Raw genomic sequence first — 21,238 nt, forward strand, 5'->3', positions numbered from 1 at the left:
ACTTTTTTTTCCTTTCTCATGTTTTCCCTTTTGTTCTGATTTTTCTTTTACAATGTGACTGATTAAGTTCAGGGGTACCTGAAAGGAATCTGCTAACTTCTTTCAAAGAATCCTAGAATACCCTTTTATCCAGCTGTGTCTCTATTGGGTCTGTATCCCCTTTATATCAGTGTCCTGGAATTAGTTACTGTACCAAGTAAAGTTTTCCGAAGATGAAGATCAAATTTTCCAAAAGCCACATATATATATATATATATATATATATATTATATATATATATATATGTATAACTATATCAAATTGCATGCCATCTAGGGGAGGAGGAAAGGAAGGAAAGAAGGGAGAAAAATCTGGAACTCAAAATCTTACAAAAATAAATGCTGAAAACTATCTTTACATGTAATTGCAAAAAATAAAATAATAATAAGTAGGGGAAATAATAAATAATTTTTAAAAATAAAGTTCAGGTGTTCCCTCCACTTGGGCAGCTCCTACTGGCAAATTAACAGAAGAGAATGGCTAAGTCAATCTTCATATCAAAATTGGTATACATGCATGTTACAAGCCACTGGAAGAAAGTGTGGTATAGTGGAAAAATTGGTGAACTTGTGGTCAAGATACACATTCTAGCTGTGTGACCCTGGCAAGTCACTTTCCCCAATGAAATCTCAAATTCTCCAAGCTTCAGAACCAGTACTCTATCTACTGTCATCCAGCTGCCCCTTGGAACCTCATCTCCAAAATGAGGGAATTGTCCCTCATTTTAGGTCCCTTAGTTCTAAGGTCCCTTACTTCTCTAATATCCCTGGTCTATGATTCTAAGTCCCCCAATCGCTTTCTATTCATATCTGGTGCTAAATCGTGCTATCTGCACTCTGGCCAGCGTGCTCATCAGAGCTCAGACTCTGCCCAGGGAACCCTGGATTCTGATAGATGGCCTTTTACCTTGCCCTGCCCAGAACCAGGTTACCTTGTCACTTGCCAGGGATTTCCAAACCAAAACTCCTGTATGTATTCTTTCCTCTTCCCTGTTTTCCATTATATGCTGTCTTCAGTCATTACAATACAAGCTCCTTAAGGGAAGGGATTGTCTGAGTTCTTGAATTTGATTCTACAGGGCCTAGCATAGAATCCGGCACACAACAAATGCTTTTCATTCTTTGTACCAAAAACTACTGGAAGACAAGTGGGCACTCGGTGGTGCCATAGTGCACAGAGCACTGGGTTTGGAGTCAAGAAGCCTCATCTTCCTGAGTTCAAATCCAGCCTCAGACACTTAACAGCTACATGACCTGGATAAGTCACTTAACCCTGTTTCTCAGTTTCCTCATCTGTAAAATGAGATGGAGAAGGAAACGGCAAACTACTCCAGTATCTTTTTCAAGAAAACCCCAAATAAAGTCTCAAAGAACCAGACAAGACAGAAACAACAACCGAATAAACAGTATTAAGAGATAGAATCTCAGAGGCTCATCTAGTAGGATAAGATCAAGCACAGAAAGAGGCCAGTGGGGATGCCCTGGGCCATTGCTATGAGAGGCATTCCAGGGTCTCTGAAATCTGCATCAGGATGAATTATTCTACCTTTTTGCTACAAAGTTGGCTTAATTAAGAAATCTGGGGTCAGAGGGCAGTGAGGTGACACAATGGATAGCACTGCAATTCAAATCTGGCCTTAGATAATTACTATCTTTATGGTCCTGATAAAATCACTTAATACCAATGGCTTCACCAAGAAAAAAAGATTCTGGGATCACTGATATTCTGTATCCTCTCTAGAGATGGGTCTCCTCCTCTCCATTTCTCACAATAATAAAACACATTTCTATAGAAATCTTTCCCCACAATAATCCTGTTAGCTAGGTAAAGCAAGTACTATTATCACCATTTTATAGATGAAGAACCTGAGGTTCAGGCTCAATTTACCCAAGATGGCTTATCCAAAATTATGTACTTACTAAATTTTGGAATTGTGGCATCAAATTGGGTGTCTCTGATTTCACATATGATTGAAATGTTAAATTTTAATACTATTACTATTTTCAATTGTTAAACATTTTTATTTAAAGTATTTGAGTTCCAGAATCTATACCTTTCTCCCTCTTTCCCTTCTCTCCCTTTCCCCAAAATGGTAAGCAATTAGATATGGGTTATACATGTGCAATTATGCATAACAATTCCATATTAGTAATTTTGTATAAAAAGACTTGAAAGAAAGAAAAATAGCAAGCTTCAGACTGCATTCAAACAATATCAGTTCTTTCTATTTATCATGAGTTCTTTGAGATTATCTTGGATCATTATACTGTTGGAAATAACTAAGTCACTTACAATTCTTCATGATACAATCTTGCTGTTACTGTGTACACTGTTCTCCTGGTTCTGTTCACTTCACTATGTGCCAGTTCATGTTTTTCCAGGTTTTTCTGAAATCATACTGCTCATCATTTCTTACAGCATAATAGTATTCTATTATAATCATATACCACAGCTTGTTAGCCATTTCCCAATTCTCTTTGATTTCCAATCCTTAACCACCACAAAAAGAGGTGCTATAGATATTTTTGCACAAATAGGTCCTTTTACCTTTATTTAGATCTCTTTGGGATATAAGCCTGGCAGTAGTATTGCTAGAACAAAAGATATGCATAGTTTTAAACCTTTGGGGGCATAAGTTCTATTATTATTAGTAACAATAATAAGCTAATCAACATGAGAAGAATAATTCATTAAACAGCTACTGAAAATCCAGAAAAGTTATTGATACCAAAGTGCTCGAAACATCTTATGATTCATCTTCAGAAATGGATATGATATTTATCATGGAAATGACATTAAATAAGATGCATTATTACTTCTGTACCCTCAGGTTCATGGAACCTTTCTATCTGACTTTGATATGCATTACTTCCTCATTAGAATATGAGATGTTTGACATCAGGGATTATCTTGATTTTCTGTTTGTATTCCCCATACTTAGCACAGTTTTTGGACATACTAAACAAACACTTCATGCTCATCATTCATTCATTCTCAGTTACTTGTAACTTCTGAGTATTTCTGAGGAAGCTTAGCAACTATTTTGTGTCCTAGAGCAAGTTTTGATAGAGGAAGAAGACAAGAAATTTACAATGGCTGAGAAGATAAGTCTCAGAGGATTGTGGAATTAGTTGCTGTACCAAGGAAAGTTTTCCCGAAGATGAAGATCAAATTTTCCAAAAGCCAACCCTAAACAAAACAGAATCACAGAACTAGAAAGGAGTCATTTAGTCTAATCCACATCCTGAGCAGGTATCTCCTCGACAACTTGAAGATGAGGAATTGACTATTCTGGATAGCACAATCCACTCTAGGGTATCTGCTTATTATGAATAAGGTTTTCCTTTCTTTCTCTTTTTATTTTGTAGCTCAAAGCTCTTTCTAGAACTTCTCGCCACTATGATGAGGGTCAAAGTATGATAGAAATAATTTCTCTAAGAACTTAAAAAAGAGAGAAATAATTTCCTGCTGGGGCAGGAGTGGGGAATCATGGAAGGCAACCTAAAGGGAGTGATTTCAAAGAAGAAAAAAGGACAAAGGAGTTTGCAATTAAATTACACAGATGAGGGAGAGAGAAGTGTGTTTGACCAAGAATAAGCAGCCCATTTTGACTGAAGTGGGGGGGGGGTCTAGTATATAAAGAAAAATACTAGGAGAACAGACTAGAAAGATAGGACAGGGCTAAACAGGCCCTGGAATGCACAGGCTTGTGGCTAAATGGATAGCAGGTGGACAAGGCAACTGGAAGGCAGTTAGTGGAGGAATACAGAGTACTGGATTAGGAGTCAAGAAGGCTCATTTTCCTGGATTCAAATATAACCTCGGCACTTACAAGCTGTGTGACCCTGTCACTTAACTTTGTTTGTCTCAGTTTCTTCATCTATAAAATAAGCTGGAGAAGGAAACAGCAAACTACTCTTGTATCTTTGCCAAGAAAACCCAAAGTTGTGTCATGGAGAGGCAGACAGGATCAAAAAATGAATGAACAAATGAAGTCAGGAAAAATTTTAAATATCTCTTAATGGTGGGACCTGGGGTAAGTGACTTAGTAATTTAAGTCACTTAAGTCACTTAATTACTAGTCTAGTTTCCTTATCTGTAAAAAAAAAAAAAAAAAAAGAGAGAGAGAGAGAGAGAGAGAGATAAAGACTAGCTCAGAGATAAGAGCTTTGCAAATCATAAAGGACAGCAGAATGACAAATTCCATTATTAATGTTGGCAACGGTGACACACTGGAAGTTTTGCCCAATGTATTAGGAAGGAATAGAGCATGCAAGATGGATTGGAGGAGCAGACGCAGCAGACACAGAGACATGGTTACAGTGGTCCGTGTGAGAGGTGGCAATGTTAGTGGTGGACAGGAGAATGGAGACCAGGGACATGTCTGCTACAGAAGCTCAGTAAAAATTTGCTAAATTGGATGCGCAAGCAGTTTCCATCTATTCCCTGGGGATACCAAAGGTTCTCAAAGCCGGCTAAAAATGTAATAAAACTTAACCATTGGGGTAAAAATTAAATTCTCATTGGGTAAACTCCAAAGGTCAATAATACTCAGACAGAGTTGTGCTGCTATCCCATTCACAGCCCTAACCAGGTCGTCTGCAGTCAGACTGGGCATCCCCACCCCCAGAAACATTTATTTCTCCTCAGGATCCAGACTCAGAAATGAGTAACTCTGTCCTGGGGTCAAGAATCAGAACTAAGAGGAACCTTGACTGGGAGTGGGGACTGAGGAATTAGGGATTCTGATACCTGGAACAGGCTCAGTTAGAAGGACATAACTAGAGGTTATGCCAGCAGATGGGATGATTTCTCCATTATATCATTCTATCCTAGCCTTTGTGGCCTGGCCAGGGACCAGCATTCCACAAATCCTAAGAGCAGAGAGGGGGAAAAGGTGGGGAAAAATTGGAAGAAAGGGGACTTCAGGAGTGGGGCCACATGACCTGGGGATCACAGAGGACAAAGAAAAGCCAGAAGCCAGGGTGGCAGGACAGAGGACTGACTGTATGGGAAGGAAACACATCCCCTTTATGTCAGTGTCCTGGACAAAGCCCTACTCACCCTCCCTTAGTTACAATTTTAAAGGCCTATTAATCCAACCTTCTCATTTTATGAATAAGAAAATTGTGGCCCAGCAAGAGGAAGAGACTGCACTCCAGTCACACAGCAAATTACTGGCAGAGTCAAAAAAGAACTCACATCTCCTGCTTCTCAAATACTTTTCCTCCTTAACATTAAAACACAGAACTAAAAATAAGTAGCAGGAAAGCCAATTAAAGCTTAATTTAAGGAAGACATTTCTCACAACCAGCTGTTCTGGAATTATCTCATGAGGGAATGAGCTCCCCATTCAACTCTGTAATAATAATAATTATACTAGGTAACATTTACATGATACTTTAAGGTTTCCCAAGCATTTTACAAATATAATCTCATTTGATAATAGGCTTCTTGCTATTACTCACATAGGACATGACATTTCTAGTCACTGTGCTTTTGTCTTGGCTGTGTCCCATGCCTGGAATGTAGTACTGCCTCTCCCACCCCCAAACCCCTCATCAGAGTCAAGTGTGAAGAAGAATAGAAAGGTCTGAGGAAGCAGGAAAGGCTTCAGCTGAAGGTGGCTCTTGAGCAGCATTCTACAGGGAACCAGATATCTGTCCTCTGGGATGGGGGTTCTTGAAGGACAAATTCTCCTTGAATCCTGACCTCTGTAAAAGATCTCCCCAGGGGAAAACAGGACAAACAGCTTCCTTCTGTTATTGTGAGAGAGGGCACTACCCCTACCTATAACACTCACAACTGATTAAGCTTCCCATTGAATTAAAGATCAAACCTAGAGACACTCATTCAATTCTATTCACATTCCAACTCAAGCTGAACCCAGCCCCCATCAAGAGCAAACCCCAGCTTATAGCCAAGGCTTCTATTATAAAAAGAGCCAACTGGACTCAGTCCTTGTAGAGGACCTGACATGCCAAGGAAACTCTCTCTCTCCCTGGCAAAGCAGCAACCTCTGCCCGCTGGGATGATATTCTCTTCCAGCATTACCCTCTCTTTATCCTCACCTATTTCCCTAAGGAGACCTTATGTCTCTCTATCAGGACCTTGCCACTAAGGAATTCAGCCTTTCTATTCATGCATAGCAAAGGCTGATTTCCCAGTACCAATAATCTGCTTCTTTTACCAGTCCAGCTTTGTGGGTTCGTAAATTCCTTTACGAAGGATCTCTGCACCGCCAGAAGGGGGTTCCCACAACTCCCTACCCATGGGCCAAATCCCAAGGAGATTTAGGGGAGCCAAACCTCTTGGGTTCCCTGAACCTCGAACCTGCCACTAACCTTGTCATCAAACTCCCTGACCACCAGGAACCAATCTCATCATTTGGTTCCCTGACCGGGAAAGGAGAAATCTAGACCTCATCAACTCCTCTCCTCACCCTCTATAATCGGCCAACACCAGGACATGAGTCTCCATTCCCCACCCCTGTTACCCCGCAGTGGCTTGTTTCCCATTCAAGAACAATGACAAAGGGAATCTGAGCATGGTTCTTGATTCCAGAATTGGGAGAAGGACAGGGATGAGGGAAACAGGAAGGGGAGCAGAATAAAGGGGCCGAGAGGCAAGTTGACTGGTGAAGCTGTGGAAATAAGCTTCAGTGGGTCCATAATGACACTGCAAGTAACAGTGCCCATCACCTTTTACAGGGCTGGAGAACTGCTGAAGACTTTAGCTTAAAAGACCAAGACCAAGACCTCCCACTGCATCTGTGGCCATCTCCATCTGTCCTGCCCTCTATCTGACTACTGCACCCCAGTGGCTCTGGAGGGGAAATGAGCAGGCGACCTTGCCCAGCCCTCCCTCCCTCAAATCCATTTCACTTGCATGTCGTGCATCATCTCCCTGGTGTTCGGGAGCAAAGGACAAACAGCAGGTGAGGAAGCCGAAGCTTTTTGGAAGGTTAGGCTTTAGCCAGCATCATAGAATTGGTCAGCTTCAGCAATGGGACCTGAACCTCGGTCTCTGCGGACACTGAGTCACTGCGTCCTGACAAGACCAGGTGGGACGACCAGCTCTCTGCTTTGTACTCCTAGGACAGAAACCCAGCAGCCTCAAAACCAGAAAGCCTCATCCGTGCTCCCTCTGTCCTAATCATGACAAGACTTAGAGCCGGGAGGGACCTTAGAGACAATCTGATTCAATCCCCTTGTTGTAGAGAAAAGAGTATGTGTGAACATGTGCTTACATGTATTGTACATGTATGTGTATGTACTGTGTACTATATGTGTGTGAGTAAGTGCATGTCTATATTGATGCATATCTGTAGGCGTGACACGTGTGTGAATGTGTATATTGTACAACATGTGTGTGTATTCTGTGTTTTATGTGTGTATACCTGTGTAGCTGTGCCTATATATGTATAAATATATGTGTGTATGTTTGTCTACATCTGTGTATACATCTGTGCATATTGTATATATAAAGCATGTAAGTACCTTTATGTCTATGTGTATAGATCGCATACATGAATATGTGTTTATGTGTATGCGCACGTACATGCATGTATGTATGTGTTGCATTGTGTATATGGGTCGGGTATGTGTGTGTCTATTGCCTACACGAATACATGTACATATTGACATTTATGTGTCTGTGCATGTGTCTGTGTCTGTCTAGTTCTCTCTCTGTATGCATGTGCAAGGGCTGATGCATCTTTGTGTGTGTATAAGTTATAAATGTCTGTGCACGTGTGGAAGCTGCACTGGGAGACAGGTCTGCATCTATCTGTGATCACGAGCATCCCCGGGCGCATGTGTGTGTGCGCATTACAGCATCCCTGGGTGCATTGTGCATTATGCACGCATGTTGTATGCATGCGCACATGTGTATAAGTTATAAATGTCTGTGCACGTGTGGAAGCTGCACTGGGAGACGGGTCTGCATCTATCTGTGATCACGAGCATCCCCGGGCGCATGTGTGTGTGCGCATTACAGCATCCCCGGGCGCATGTACATGTGTGTGTGTGTGTGTATTACAACATCCCTGGGTGCATGTGTGTGTGCATTATGCACGCGTGTTGTGTGCATGTGCATGTGCATGTGTGTATAAGTTATAAATGTCTGTGCACGTGTGGAAGCTGCACTGGGAGACGGGTCTGCATCTATCTGTGATCACGAGCATGCCCGGGCGCATGTACATGTGTGTGTGTGTGTATTACAACATCCCTGGGTGCATGTGTGTGTGCATTATGCACGCGTGTTGTGTGCATGTGCATGTGTGTATAAGTTATAAATGTCTGTGCACGTGTGGAAGCTGCACTGAGAGACGGGTCTGCATCTATCTGTGATCACGAGCATCCCCGGGCGCATGTACATGTGTGTGTGCATTATGCACGCGTGTTGTGTGCATGCGCACGTGTGCATAAGTTATAAATGTCTGTGCACGTGTGGAAGCTGCACTGGGAGACGGGTCTGCATCTATCTGTGATCACGAGCATCCCCGGGCGCATGTGTGTGTGTGCATTACAGCATCCCTGGGTGCATGTGTGCAGTATGCACGCGGGGGGTGTGCGTGTGACACGCGCCAGGGCCTCTCACCCCAGACCCCGAAATCCCAAGCAGAGCTCGGCCGCGCCTCTCCTGGGGGAGGGAGGAGGGAGGCTTCCCGTCCGGCCTGGACTGGGGGCCCTCTTGCATGACAATGAAGAGCCTGTTCTCCGTTTCCCGGCGCGGGCCGCCGGAGCGGCTGGCAGGAGCCCGGGCGTGGGAGAGAGGAGTGCCCGTGAGCCGTGGGCCTGCGCAGGCGTGCGGCGGAGGAAGATGGAGGGGGAGAGCCCGCGGCAGGACCGCCGGTCCCCCGAGCCGAGGTGAGTCCCGTCGGCCAGATGCACAGTCCTCGGGCGTTGCTGTTATTTCAGCCAAGGGTAAAAGCCGGGCCGGCCGCGACGCTTCTGCGCTGGGGCCGCCTTTCTCCGGCGATGGAAAAAACAATTTCCCTTTCCCACAAGCTTGGGCGGAACGATCCATCGCGGGCTCCTCTCAGCCCCACCTGCTATTCTTTCTCTGGGGAGGCAGGTCAGATCCGGGTCTTTTAGCTCCATAATGAGGATCTCAAGCAGGGGATGCACAGGCCCGTCCCCTGCAAACCCCCTCTTGGACTCTGACCAAAAGATGCTTGGCCAAAATCAGGAACTGCCCTTCCTTTACAGCCGCCGAGGGAGGCCGAGAAAGGACAGAGTGAAAGGAGCCCTCTGCCCCCTGGCCACTCAGCCCGACCGCCTCTCCACTGGGCACGGCTTTCCCGGCTTTCCCGGCAAGGACCGTGAACATGGCTGCGATTCCCGAGCTGGAGGCGGGCTCTCCCGGGCCCTGGGCACACAGCTCTGGCTTCCAGGAGATTCCCCCACCACCGAGCTGCGGAAGAGCCTGGGGCCTATTTTGACTTTGTTTTCCGGACAGAATTCTCCATCCACACCTGCATTCCCCTAAACCCTCCCAGTGGTCCGTAACCCCCCTCCTCACTGTGTGCACCAGGTTTGGCTTTTTATGAAGAGCCAGAGCGACAATCCCAATGCTTTGTCCTGTCTTTGCTGTTTCACTGAAGAGAAACTGCATCCACTTTCTAGCAAAGGGGGACGCTGGTACAGAACCTAGGCGTTGCAGAGACTGGGGGAAAAGCGAATGCACCAAGTCAATTCAAGTGGAAGCGATTATTGATCCCGACTCTACTGAGCCGAAGGACTGTGGGTGGACGCTGGAATTGCCTCTGTCTTCCTGTCAAACAGGTGCCACAAAAGGTAGGGGAGGAGTTAGATGCCCCGGCCTCCAGATACTTGCCTTCCTCTTCAAAGTTTCTGGTCAAAAGGCCATGAGCCAACGCTTTTACCTGGCAAACGTTCCTCTCATACAATGCTTACTGACTTCTTACACACACACACCACCACTACCACTACCACCAAGGGACCTAGGGAATACTGAAGATTAAAGAGACTTTTTCTTACATCATTATCTCACTATTTGACATTGGCATGGAGATTTCCGTTGAGTTTAGATGAAATAAACATTGCTACTCATGGTTTGGGCTCTACAGACCCAATACTATTTCCACATTTGAGCTGAGTAAAAAACTACTACCACCAGTAATAACTGGATCCATCAGAATCCTGAAGGTGGTGAAAGTCTTCTCAGCTGAGGAGGCAAACTACAGCACATGCAAACAACCAACAAATTCTAGCTCTCAGCAAAACCATAAATTTGGTGAACTTTGGTTTTGGACATGTATAGTCTCCTTTCCTTCTTCCCTCCAAGTTTCATTCCCAAGGAATTTTGTTCACAATTATCTGTCAGCTAACCCCTAGCCCCCAAGATCTAACAACGGATAACAACTCTTAAGTATTGGCTCTTTAATCACTCATTTACTTATTTAGATTTTTTTGGGACTAGATGAAAAAGGAGATTCTTTGCCTCAATTGCTCCCTAGCCTTAGTTACTGAATGGGTACAGCCTCAGTCAAACTGAGACCTGTTAAAGACCTTACCTTAAAAAGGCCAAGATCTCCCATTGCATCCAGGGCCATCTCCAGTTGTCTTGACCTATATCTTGCCACTAGATCCAAATAGCTCTAGAGGAGAAAATGAGGCAGGTGACTTTGCACAGTCCTCCCTCACTTAAATCCAATTCATTTTCATGTCATGGCATCCCCTCCCTGATGTCATGATCCTCTTCAAGAACAAATGACAAACAACAAGAGATTGGAAGTCAAAACACCTTCAAAGAACTTAATCTCAAATGGTAGAATTTTAAGAAGTGGGGCAGGTTAAAAGAAGAGAATTGGAGGGCCTCAAATCCTAACATTTGTTAGATATTAAACTATGCCAATCCTCAAGAGCATTGGGTATACCAAGATAGACCCCAGGCCCTCTTTCCCAGGAACAGGGAACAACCATTTACAGAATTGTAAGATTATAGAATTTAGAGCTAGGAAGGGCTTCTTAGACATTATCCAAACTACCTTCCTCCCTCTGCAGAGACCCAGAAAGGGGAAGAGGTTGACACAGTAAGTAAGGTTAGTGGCAGGGCAGCTTATAGAACTGCCACTAACCTTAACCTTAATTATTTTTAAGTCTTCTAGTCTAATGCTCTTTCCAGTATTACTACAAAGTGGCTGAATTGAAGACTGGATGCAAGTGAAGGCTGAGGAAGTTGGATTGTTCCTGCTTTGGGGGTGGAAGCTTGGTAGAATGTTTATGGAACAGATACATGTTAACATGAGATTTTTTAAAAATGAGTTATAAATAAATTATGTCTATAAAAATAACTTCTAAAAACCAGTTTAAAAATAGATCAATAAATGTAACTAATTAGATAATCAGTATGTTACAAGTGAATTCCTTTGAGAACAAAGGTAGAATGCCAGATTGATTGAAAATAGGTAATGGTTCTATTTAACATATATAGGACTGCTTGCCATCTTGGGGGGGGTGGAGGGAGGGAGGGGGAAAAAACGAAACCTAAGTGATTGCAAGGGATAATGTTGTATAAAAATTATCCTGGCATGGATTCTGTCAATACAAAGTTATTATTAAATAAAATTAAATTAAAAAAAAAAAAGAAAATAGGTAATGTTTCAAAGTTAGTATGGGTTTTGGATTAAAGAAAAAAAAAGTCAGATGGCTTTTATCCCCATCCCTTTAATGAAATTGCTCTCCTAAACCTAAGCCTCCTCCTGAACCTTAAGGACAATGGCATCTTTTTTGGCTCTCATCCCACTTGATCATCCTTTCCTTCAAGATACCTCTCTCCCTCCTTGGGTTCCCTTCTGCTGCCTCTTCTGCCTTTGTGACCATTTCTTTGACTTTTGTTCTTTCTCCTCTTCCTTCTCCTCCTCCTCCTCCTCCTCATTCTTCTCCTTTTTCTTTTCTTCTTCCTCCTCCTTTTCCTCTGCCTTCTCCTCTTCTTCCTCCTTCTACTTCCTCAAACATGGATGTTCCCCAAACTTCAGTCCTAAATCTTGCCATCTCTTTATATTCTCTATCTTGGTAACATCATCCTCTCCAAGTTTCCATGATTATCGTTCTACTCCCAAATGGAGTTAATGTGTTACAAATTTGGAGAACTGAAATCAAATCCTAGCTCTGCCACTGACCATCTCTATGACCCTGAATAAAGCTTTTAACTTCTTTGGGCCTCAGTTTCCTCAATTATAAAATTAAAGGACTGGACTAGATGACCTTGGAACAGCCTGTTATCTCCAAATTTAGGATCCTATAATCTTGGATTTCCAGTCCCATCATATCCCCAGAGTTTCATGCCCACATTTCCAAGCATTTGGATTATTTTTCTGGAACTTCAAATCAACACATAAAGAACTAAACTTTCCTCCCCCACATTCCCTGTTTCTGACAGGCACCAACCACTGTTTTCCAAGGGACCCAGATGCCAGACCTCTGGCCTAGTTGATTTTTCTCTCTCCCTCATCCTCCAACTTCTAATCAGTCATAGAGTCTTACAGCTTCTACCTTCACAATGTCTTCTACATCCATCCTTTCCCCTTTATACACATTGCCACCACCAGAGAAGAAGCTGTCTTCTCCTCTCATTTAGGCTACTGTAATGATCTCCTTCCTTTATCTCCAGTTTAGCCCCTCTCCAATTCATTCACTTACTTTATAGTCCATTTCTGCTTGGAAAAAAGTGTAGTAGATTCTGATTCCAGCATTTATAGCTCCCACAATACATGGATAGTTTTGACAACAATGTACCTTTATCTCAAAAAGATATTTTTAATTAAATTTTATTTCTTAAACAAAGATTCTTCTTCCTCACATTTTCTCCTACCACAAAAAAGCATGAAAAATATTAAGTATATATACTTTAAAATGGTTTAAATACATAGTCTTTATCTACCACTCAAACTCTATATTATCTCTGGTTCCCATCCTGACTTTTCCTGTTTTTCCCCTACTTTTCTTCAAAGTCACACTTGTGCCCATTTAGGCCTGATGTCCTTCATGAAACCCAACTTTCAGCAGAATGCATATTCTTAAGGGACAAAGACTAATTCATTTTTTTCTTTCTTATTTCTCCCTCCCTCCCTTCCTCCCATTCTTCCTTTCTTCCTTCTCCCCCCTTTTTTCCTTCCTTCCTTCCTTCCTTCCTTCTTTCCTTCGTTCCTCCTTCCCTCCTTTCCTTCCTTCTTTCCTCCCTTCCCTCCTTCCTCTTTATCTTCCTCCCTTCCTTCATTCTTACCTTCTTCCCTTCCTCCCTCTCTTCCTCCCTCCCTCCTTTCTTCCTTCTATTCCATTCTTCCTTTTATTCTTCCTTTCAGTCTTCCCTTTCTTTTCTGTATTCTCACTATGTAGTGGAATTTAATCAATATTTATTGAATTTTCTGAATCACACTCCCTTTTTTTCCCCCTTAGTCTCCCCCTATCCAATCTTTACTTGGTGAAGATCTTTCCCTCTTAAATTTTCCCTCTCCCATCCAGTTAAAAACATGCATAGTACAAAACAAAACAAAACAAAACAAAACAAAAAAAACCCTTCATTGGCCACATACCACAAACACACATTAAAGATCTTCATCTGCACTCTGAGTCATCTGTGTTTAAGGGGATAAATAATATATTTTATTATGAGTCTTCTGAAATTATGGTTGGTCATTGCATTAATCAGAGTTCCTAAATCTTTCAAAGTTGTTTGTCTTTACAATGTTAGAAAAGAATATTATTTTTATTAACTTGTCCACTAACATTCCCCAACAATACCTAATCACAGACCAATAATAGTTGTAGCTAGCATTTATATTACATTTTAAGGTTTACAAAACACTTTACAAATATTATCCCATTTTATACTCACAACAGCCATGAGAGGTTATTATTCCTATTTTCCAGATGATGAAACTGAAGCATACAGAAGTTGTGACTAAAGCAGGGTCACATATAGTTAGTAAGTGTCTGAGGCTGGATTTGTTATTGCACAGCTATCCTGTACTAAATCACAGATAGGTACAGATCTGTGCTGGAGGTGGGAGGGAGGAAGTGGTGGATGCCTACACAAAGGAAATCACTGTAGTATAGAAAGATTGTTTTTGCACTTCTTTTTTTGTTGTTGTCTGTTTTCTTTCTCTTGGTTTTTTCCCTTTTGATCTGATTTTTTTTGTGTAGCATGTTGAATATGGAAATATGTTTAGAAGAACTGCATGTGTTTAACCTGTATTATATTGTTTGCTGTCTTGGGGAAGGGAAGGAGGGGGAAGAGAGAAAAATTTAGAATACAAGGTTTTACAAAGATGAATGTTGAAAACTATCTTTGCATGTATTTGGAGAATATGAAATACTATTTTAAAAAAGAAGAAGTGTAGGCTTAAAGATTGAGAGTTTGGAAAAGATCTTTAAAGGCCAATGAAATGGGGAAGTTTAGATGCAAAGAGTTCAAATGATTGGGTAAAGTTATATAGCTAATAAGTGTCTAAGATGGAATTTGAACTCAGATCTTCCTGACTTCATATTCGGTATTCTATAGATGACTGCCACGGTATTCATCCAGGAAACACTCAGAGCAATCGGTCTATTGATGAACATTTATTAAGCCCCTATTAGGTTCCAGGCACTAGTCTATGTTCAAGGGATATAAAAAAATACCATGGAGACAAGTTTGCCCTCAAGGAGATCATGGCCTAATGGGGAAGACAACATGCAGACAAAAATAAATAACCAAAATGTAGACAGGACAATCTCAGAGGGAAGGCAGGTGCACTAAAGGGGACTGGGGAGGATTTCTTGCAGAAGTAGAACTTTAGCTGAAGCTTGTTGGAAGGAAGGAAATGAGGATGATGAGGGCCAGTCAGAGAAAATGCCCCAGAATCTGGTGATGGATGTCTTATGCAAAGAATAGCAAGGAGGTGGGGTCACTGCAACACAGAAAGTGTCAACCTTCAGCTTCAATATAAGTTTGCTAAATAAGAAGTTCTATTAGTCCCTTGCTTCTGTTTAAGCCATGAGCTTACATGGCTCTCCAGCAGAAAAAAAGAAGTCAAAGGGACACAGAAGAAGTCAAAAGTGATTCTCATGAAGTTAATGCATGAATAGTACCAAGAACTCTCAGTTCATGCAAACTCAACTGATCAAATACAGAAGACAATTTAGAAACCAGGGGTGTCTTTAAAATATAGTGGGCTGAGACTGGGGTAGGTGAGGAGGGATGGGAGAGTTCTCACATCCTGGGAGAGATCAAGTAGAAAGTTCGATGATCACTAGCTAGGAAACTATCAAAGGAATCCATGAGTGGGCAAAGATTCCAGCCTTTATATTGTTTCTCATGGAGTTTCTGTTCCTATCTTTCATTTATAACACAAGAAGTTTGTGCTAGAATCCCTCCACCATGACTCCATATGTCTATACTTTCACATACATGACTATAGAATGTTTGGGTAAGAAGAGACTTTAGGGATTAATCAGCCTTTTTATACAGACGGGGAAAATGAGGTCTTAGAGATGGGAAGGCACCTGCCCAAGGCCACAGAGGCAGTTAGTAGAAGGTTTAGTCTTTGAACCCTGATTGCAGGCCCCAACATTCTTTCTCCTGTCCTACAGATGCCACGGCTTCTCTAAAGGCTTTATAGGTTTTACTGAAGGCCATCTCAGCAGTTTAAAACAATGTTACTATTAAGCTGATCTGTGACTTAGAATTTCCACCCTTTACAACCTACAGTAGGAATTGATAAAAGTGCCTGCTGGCACCCTAAACCCCACTTCAATCTAGTAGATAAATGAGATCAGATAAGAGTGGCTTTATTGACTCATGCAGTAGCTCTGGGACTGAAGCCAGAGTGTGCTCTCCCAAAGCAGGTGAGGAAATGTCTGTGGTCAATAAGAATGGCTCCACAGAGACAAAAGCATAATATCTACTGCAGGGCTTTTGGGTTGGCTGGACAATGACTGATTTGACCAAGTCCCCATTTCCTCTCCCACAGACTTTGCTCAGCCTGATAGAAAACACCACCTAGTAACAACTGAAAAGCATATCATTTAATTGAAAACCAATAAGGATTTACCTATTTTCCTCATCCCCCAAACCACTGGTGATACAGGGTGATTGTGATAGGAAAGGAGGAACAGCTGCTGGCTCTGTTTTCAGTGTGCTTATAATATGGGGATGAGAGCCCTCAGTGGGGTTGCAGTCTGAAGGAAGAGAGAAAGAGCAGACTAAAGTTTTACCTTCACAGAACTCACAGTCTAAGAAGGAAGCTCCAGGGGGGGAAGAGAAAGCTCATCATACCTAGAACAACTCAGCAATAGATAGTATATAGAAATGATAGTGGTTCAACAAGAGCTAAAGAATCAGGGAACGTTTTTAAAACATGTTATTGGAGCTTGGACTCAACAGGTAAACTCTTGGAACATGAAAAACACAATTAATTTGTTATCATGAGTCCAGAGTTCAATTCTCAATTCTACTTATTACCTATTTGATCTTGAGCTAACTTTTCACCATCCATGGAACTTAGTTTTCTCATTGGTTAAATGAGGATTAACTTCCTGTAGAGATCCTTCTAAATCATGAGCATTAATTTGGATGAAGGAGAGGGGAAACCTGATGATTGCAGTTTAAGCACAAGGAAGAACGAGTAAGGAGGTGAGACTGGCAGGGAGAGGAGAAGTACTAAGTGAAAAGAAAAGGCAGGCAGGCTGAGTGAATGAGTGAAACACATTTATTAAAGCACTTACTATGCCTGGGAACATTGTAGGTTGTTAATAAATGCTTGTTGACTTGCCAAACACTATGCTAAATGGCTGGAGAATAGTTATGAAAAAACCAGGATACTCTTTTCAACAATGAGGTGATTCAAGGCAATCCCAGTAGACTTGGGATGGAAAATGCTATCCACATCCAGAAAGAGAACTATGGAGACAGGATGAGGAATGAAGCATAGTGTTCTCACCTTTTTTTTTCTTTTTTTTTGATGGTGGTGGTGGGTGGGTGGTTGTTTTTTTCTTTCTCATAATTTTCCCCTTTCAATCTGATTTTTCTTTTACAACATGATAAATTTGGAAATATGTTTAAAAAAATTGCACATATTTAACATCAGATTGTTTGCTATCTTCAGGAAATAGGGAGAAAAATTTGGAATACAAAGTTTCACAAAAATGAATATTGAAAACTATCTTTATGTGTAATTGGTAAAATAAAACACTATTGAAAAACAACAAAAAAAATTAATTCCTGCCCACAAAGAACATATATTCTAAAGAAGACTGAATGCAAGGGGGAGAAAGTTACAAAAATAGGAGTAGTCTGATGTTTCCTCTTTGTCTCCAATCTAAGAGCAACTGGCAGAGATGGCTTGAGAATGAGATTAATGGGAATGAATCAAAGCTGGGGACTTTGTCCAGGAAAGGTGGTCGTAAAAGAGGGATGGGAGACAGGCTAGATCTCAAATGTACACAACTTCATGAAATATAAGTAAGGAGGGTGTATGAAAAAAAGGGCTGGACCAAGGTAGGCAGGATTAGTTAAAGAGAGGAAGCACTTTTAAAATCTGGATCTTGAAAGAAGAGATGGCTAACTGAATTGCCTGGCAGAAAGGAGGACTGAGGGTATTTCCAATAGAGGGAATGGCTTGAGCAAAACTTAGGGATTGATAGGAATTCACAGGATCACGATCTCTATTTCAGAATAGAATGGTTGTATTGGGTTCATTTAGACCAAAACAAGATGGTTGTAGGCCTAACATCTAACAATGAATTGGGAGACCAGTGTCCTGGTTCTAGTTTTACCACCGTGGGATCTTAAGTAATCCCCCATCCCTCATTTTTGGGTCTGACTTTTCCCATTTATAAGAGGACCAGACTTAAGACCCTTTTAATTCTGACATCTATGGCTTTTTATAACTCTAAGTAGTAAAAAAAAAAAAAAGAAGATAGGAAAAGCATTGACAGTAGTGAGAAGGTGTTAGGTATTCGGCTAAGGCATAAGGAAAGTGATTGAAAGTTTCTTCTTCACATCTAGAAAAAGGAAATAAACCATTCTGGTAGCGTGTGAAAGATACATGGGAGGGTAAATGCTTGAAAGGATGAGAGACCAGTAATGTGGACCTGTGAAAGGGTCCGGCTTAATCTTGGAATGCTTCTTTTCATGTCCAAATTCCTATTCACTCCACAACAGCACCTCATTAGGGAATATCTCTGCAATGGTCTATTAAACATCAGAGGTGTGTGAGGTCCTATGCTGGGCTTCCTAGGAAGCTGAGTGGGATGGATTCAGCCCATGTGGCTCTTTATACTTTTCCTCTCAGACCACCTCTCCCCACACTTTCCCCCATTATCCAGGCTCAGATCGACAAAACCTTTTGTCCAAACCTGAAATAGTGGGGACTTTTTCAGAAGGAACTTGCTCCAGCTACCTAAAGGAGGAAAGCTTCCAATCATTTAAAATAAGGAATAAAAGCAACTAGGGCTAATTCAGCCTTCTGTATTTATTAATTAGTGAAGGGTAAGATAGTATAGTGCAGCAAGTAGAATTACTGGAGTCAACACAGCATGAGTTCGAATCTGACTCTGCAATTTACTATCTATGTTAATTGTTACATTGGCAATCTGTGCCTCAGTCCCCATCTGTAAAATGGGGATAATAAAATAGTACCTACTTCATAAGAGTTCCTAAGAGTCCAGTAAGAAAGCAGACGCAAAGTGTTTAGCAAACCATAATAAAGAAATGCTATCTATTATATCATTACTCTTATAAGAAAAGCACTGGAAATCTAGAACTAATCCAGGAGAAAAGAGCCATAACATTAGAGAAAAAACTCTAAATTTAGAATGAGAAGACCTGCGTTCAAATTGCCAACATTGACACTTACTAACTATGGGACCTTGAGTTATAACAACAACAACTGTTCCCATTTCTCTAATGCTGCAAGGTTGACAAAATATTTTCCACACAATCCTGAAGTAGTGAGTGCAAGGATCACGATGACCATTTTATAGATGAGGAAACTAAGGTAGGGTCACACAGAGAGCCGGTCAGAATTCATAGGATCAGAGATTTAGAGTCAGACCAGACCTTGGAGATCATCAAATCCAACTAATCTTCACTTGGGTAATGAGGGACAAACAACAGCAAGCATTAAGAATACCAGTACGGGAGCAGCTAGGTGGCAAAGTAGATAGAGCACCAGCCCTGAAGTCAGGAGGATCTGAGTTCTAATCTGGTCTCAGACACTTAACACTTCCTAGCTGTGTGACCCTGGGCAGGTCACTTAACCCCAATTGCCTCAGCAAAAAAAAAAACAAAAAACAAACCCACCACCAACAGTAACAAAAAGAATACTGGTATGAACAGAAAGGAAGACAACGCCTACTCTCAAAGAGCTTATATTAAAATGGAAGAAGACAATACATAATAAGGGGAAAGTGAGTAGATGAAGGAAGGGGGAGAGGTACCTGAGTAAGAGCATTATGGAAAAAGAAATCCAGAGAGTCAAGACCAGAGCCTAGAGAGAAATGAAGGAAGGAACAGGGTTGCTCTGAGCACATTCCTTAAAATGAAGGTTCCCACAGGAGTTGAGAAAGGAGCTACAGGGACAGCATGATTTTCCAGACTGAGAAAAAAATTAAGCATCAGGAAATAGACCTTTAAGTCAATGAAACTTAGGACATGAAAATAATATAAGAAATAATTTAGCCAAATCCAGTTAATTTGTTACTATAGGAAATATATACAGGAGTATATATATTACTTTGTAACATACTCTTTTGATAATCCAGTGAAGCTAATACGCTCCTTTTCAGAATAAAGTTTTTAAAATATTTGAAAGAAATGTTAAATTTCAGTCAGAAGCAAGTGAAAATAAAGATGTAATTTTTCTTCCCATTCAACTTCACAGACCTCTTGAAATGTCTCCATAGTAAGGGAGAGAAAACAACTGAATTTGGAGTCAGAAGGGATCCATGAGCTCCACATTAAGACTCTCTACTATGGTGGCTAGATATGGATGTCATTAATTATTCGCCTCTGGTGACTTCCTGTTTTAATGAATTATTCTTCCTAATTATGTGCTAATTGTTCATTTGTTTTTTACCCTCTAAATGTAGTTTTTTGGTTCTGACAGAGGTCACACATGTCACTGGCAGCAGGTATCCTAGCTCCCGGCGCTCTTCCTCCATTGCCTTCCTATCTAAGCACTGAATTTTGACTTGTGTTCCTGGACACACAGACACCAGGACTCCCCAAGGGCTATGTGCTCTCTTCTGATTCCCACAGCGCTCTGAAGGCAGGACCCAACTCTGTCCCTTCTCTAGGCTCTCACATCATAGGCACCCAGTAGGACCCAATCACTAACCATAAAATTCAGTGCAATTCCACAGGTTCTGTTCTAGAAACTGAGAAAGGCCCTTTGATAAAAAACAACACAATTGGCAAACTCTCTGCCAAGTTCCTTATCATGTAAAGTAAGTTCGTTATTCTCTCCAGATGCCAACGAACCCTAAGCTATTTGTGAGGCTCTGATTACAAGACAGCCTTCCAGATTACCCTGTGAGTTAACATTTGCCTTTGCAAAACATATGACTCAGCGATCTTTGGGGTAAATAATTGAACAGTGAACCGGTCCCATTGGGTGCTGTTAGGAGCAGGGAGGGACTACATTGGCCCCCATGTGCTGGCACAGTCTGAAGGGCCAGGATCACTCTGGTCAGTGGAGGACAACACCCTAGTCCTCTGTCCCCCTCCTCATGGTGTCTCCAGCAAGCCTTCCTTCTCTCCATCTCTAAGATACTAATTCAGGCTGGAACTTTAGCCCTTCATTCTTCGGGGTCCACAAAGGTAAGAAAAACTCACTCACTGGTTTTCTTCTTCATTTTTTAAAGGCACACAAATAAAAGAGGCAGAGTAGCAGAAAGGAAAAAAATCAACTGGATTCCAGTCAGAAGGTCTGGATTCAAATCCTGATTCTATTTACTGCCGCCAGGGCAAATAACTTAACTTATCTGAGATTGTGTTTCCTCATCTGTAAAATGGGGGTGCGCAGTTGAACTGAAGGTTTTCCAACACCTCACCCAGATCTAAATTGGGGGACTCAAGGGGAATGTGGCTAAGCTTCCATTGCTTCCTTTTGTGCCTGAAAAATATTGACATTCCTCCTTCTCTTTAGATTCCATCCCATCTTTCTACTCTTGACATTTTCTCTTTGCCT

At 41.6% G+C, this 21,238-nt stretch overlaps 2 protein-coding genes across 4 annotated transcripts in view; one reads left to right on the forward strand and one right to left on the reverse strand.

Annotated features, from left to right (window-relative positions):
• The window catches only part of IDUA (alpha-L-iduronidase), a 74,065-nt gene that overhangs the window by 18,876 nt on the left and 33,951 nt on the right, over positions 1–21,238 (reverse strand). The gene's annotated exons all lie outside the window — the stretch shown is intronic.
• SLC26A1 (solute carrier family 26 member 1) overlaps positions 8,990–21,238 on the forward strand; it is a 36,229-nt gene continuing 23,980 nt past the window's right edge. Inside the window, exon 1 of one of the 2 annotated variants that reach the window (XM_051966295.1) lies at positions 8,990–9,839. In XM_051966295.1, coding sequence (XP_051822255.1) covers positions 9,614–9,839 — 226 coding nt within the window. In that variant the 5' untranslated portion in view covers positions 8,990–9,613. Of the gene's footprint in view, positions 9,840–20,724; positions 20,869–21,238 lie in introns of those variants that run through there. The other variant, XM_051966296.1, reaches the window with a different exon arrangement.

This window comes from Antechinus flavipes, chromosome 6 (genome assembly GCF_016432865.1).
Source record: "Antechinus flavipes isolate AdamAnt ecotype Samford, QLD, Australia chromosome 6, AdamAnt_v2, whole genome shotgun sequence".
NCBI lineage: Eukaryota > Metazoa > Chordata > Mammalia > Dasyuromorphia > Dasyuridae > Antechinus > Antechinus flavipes.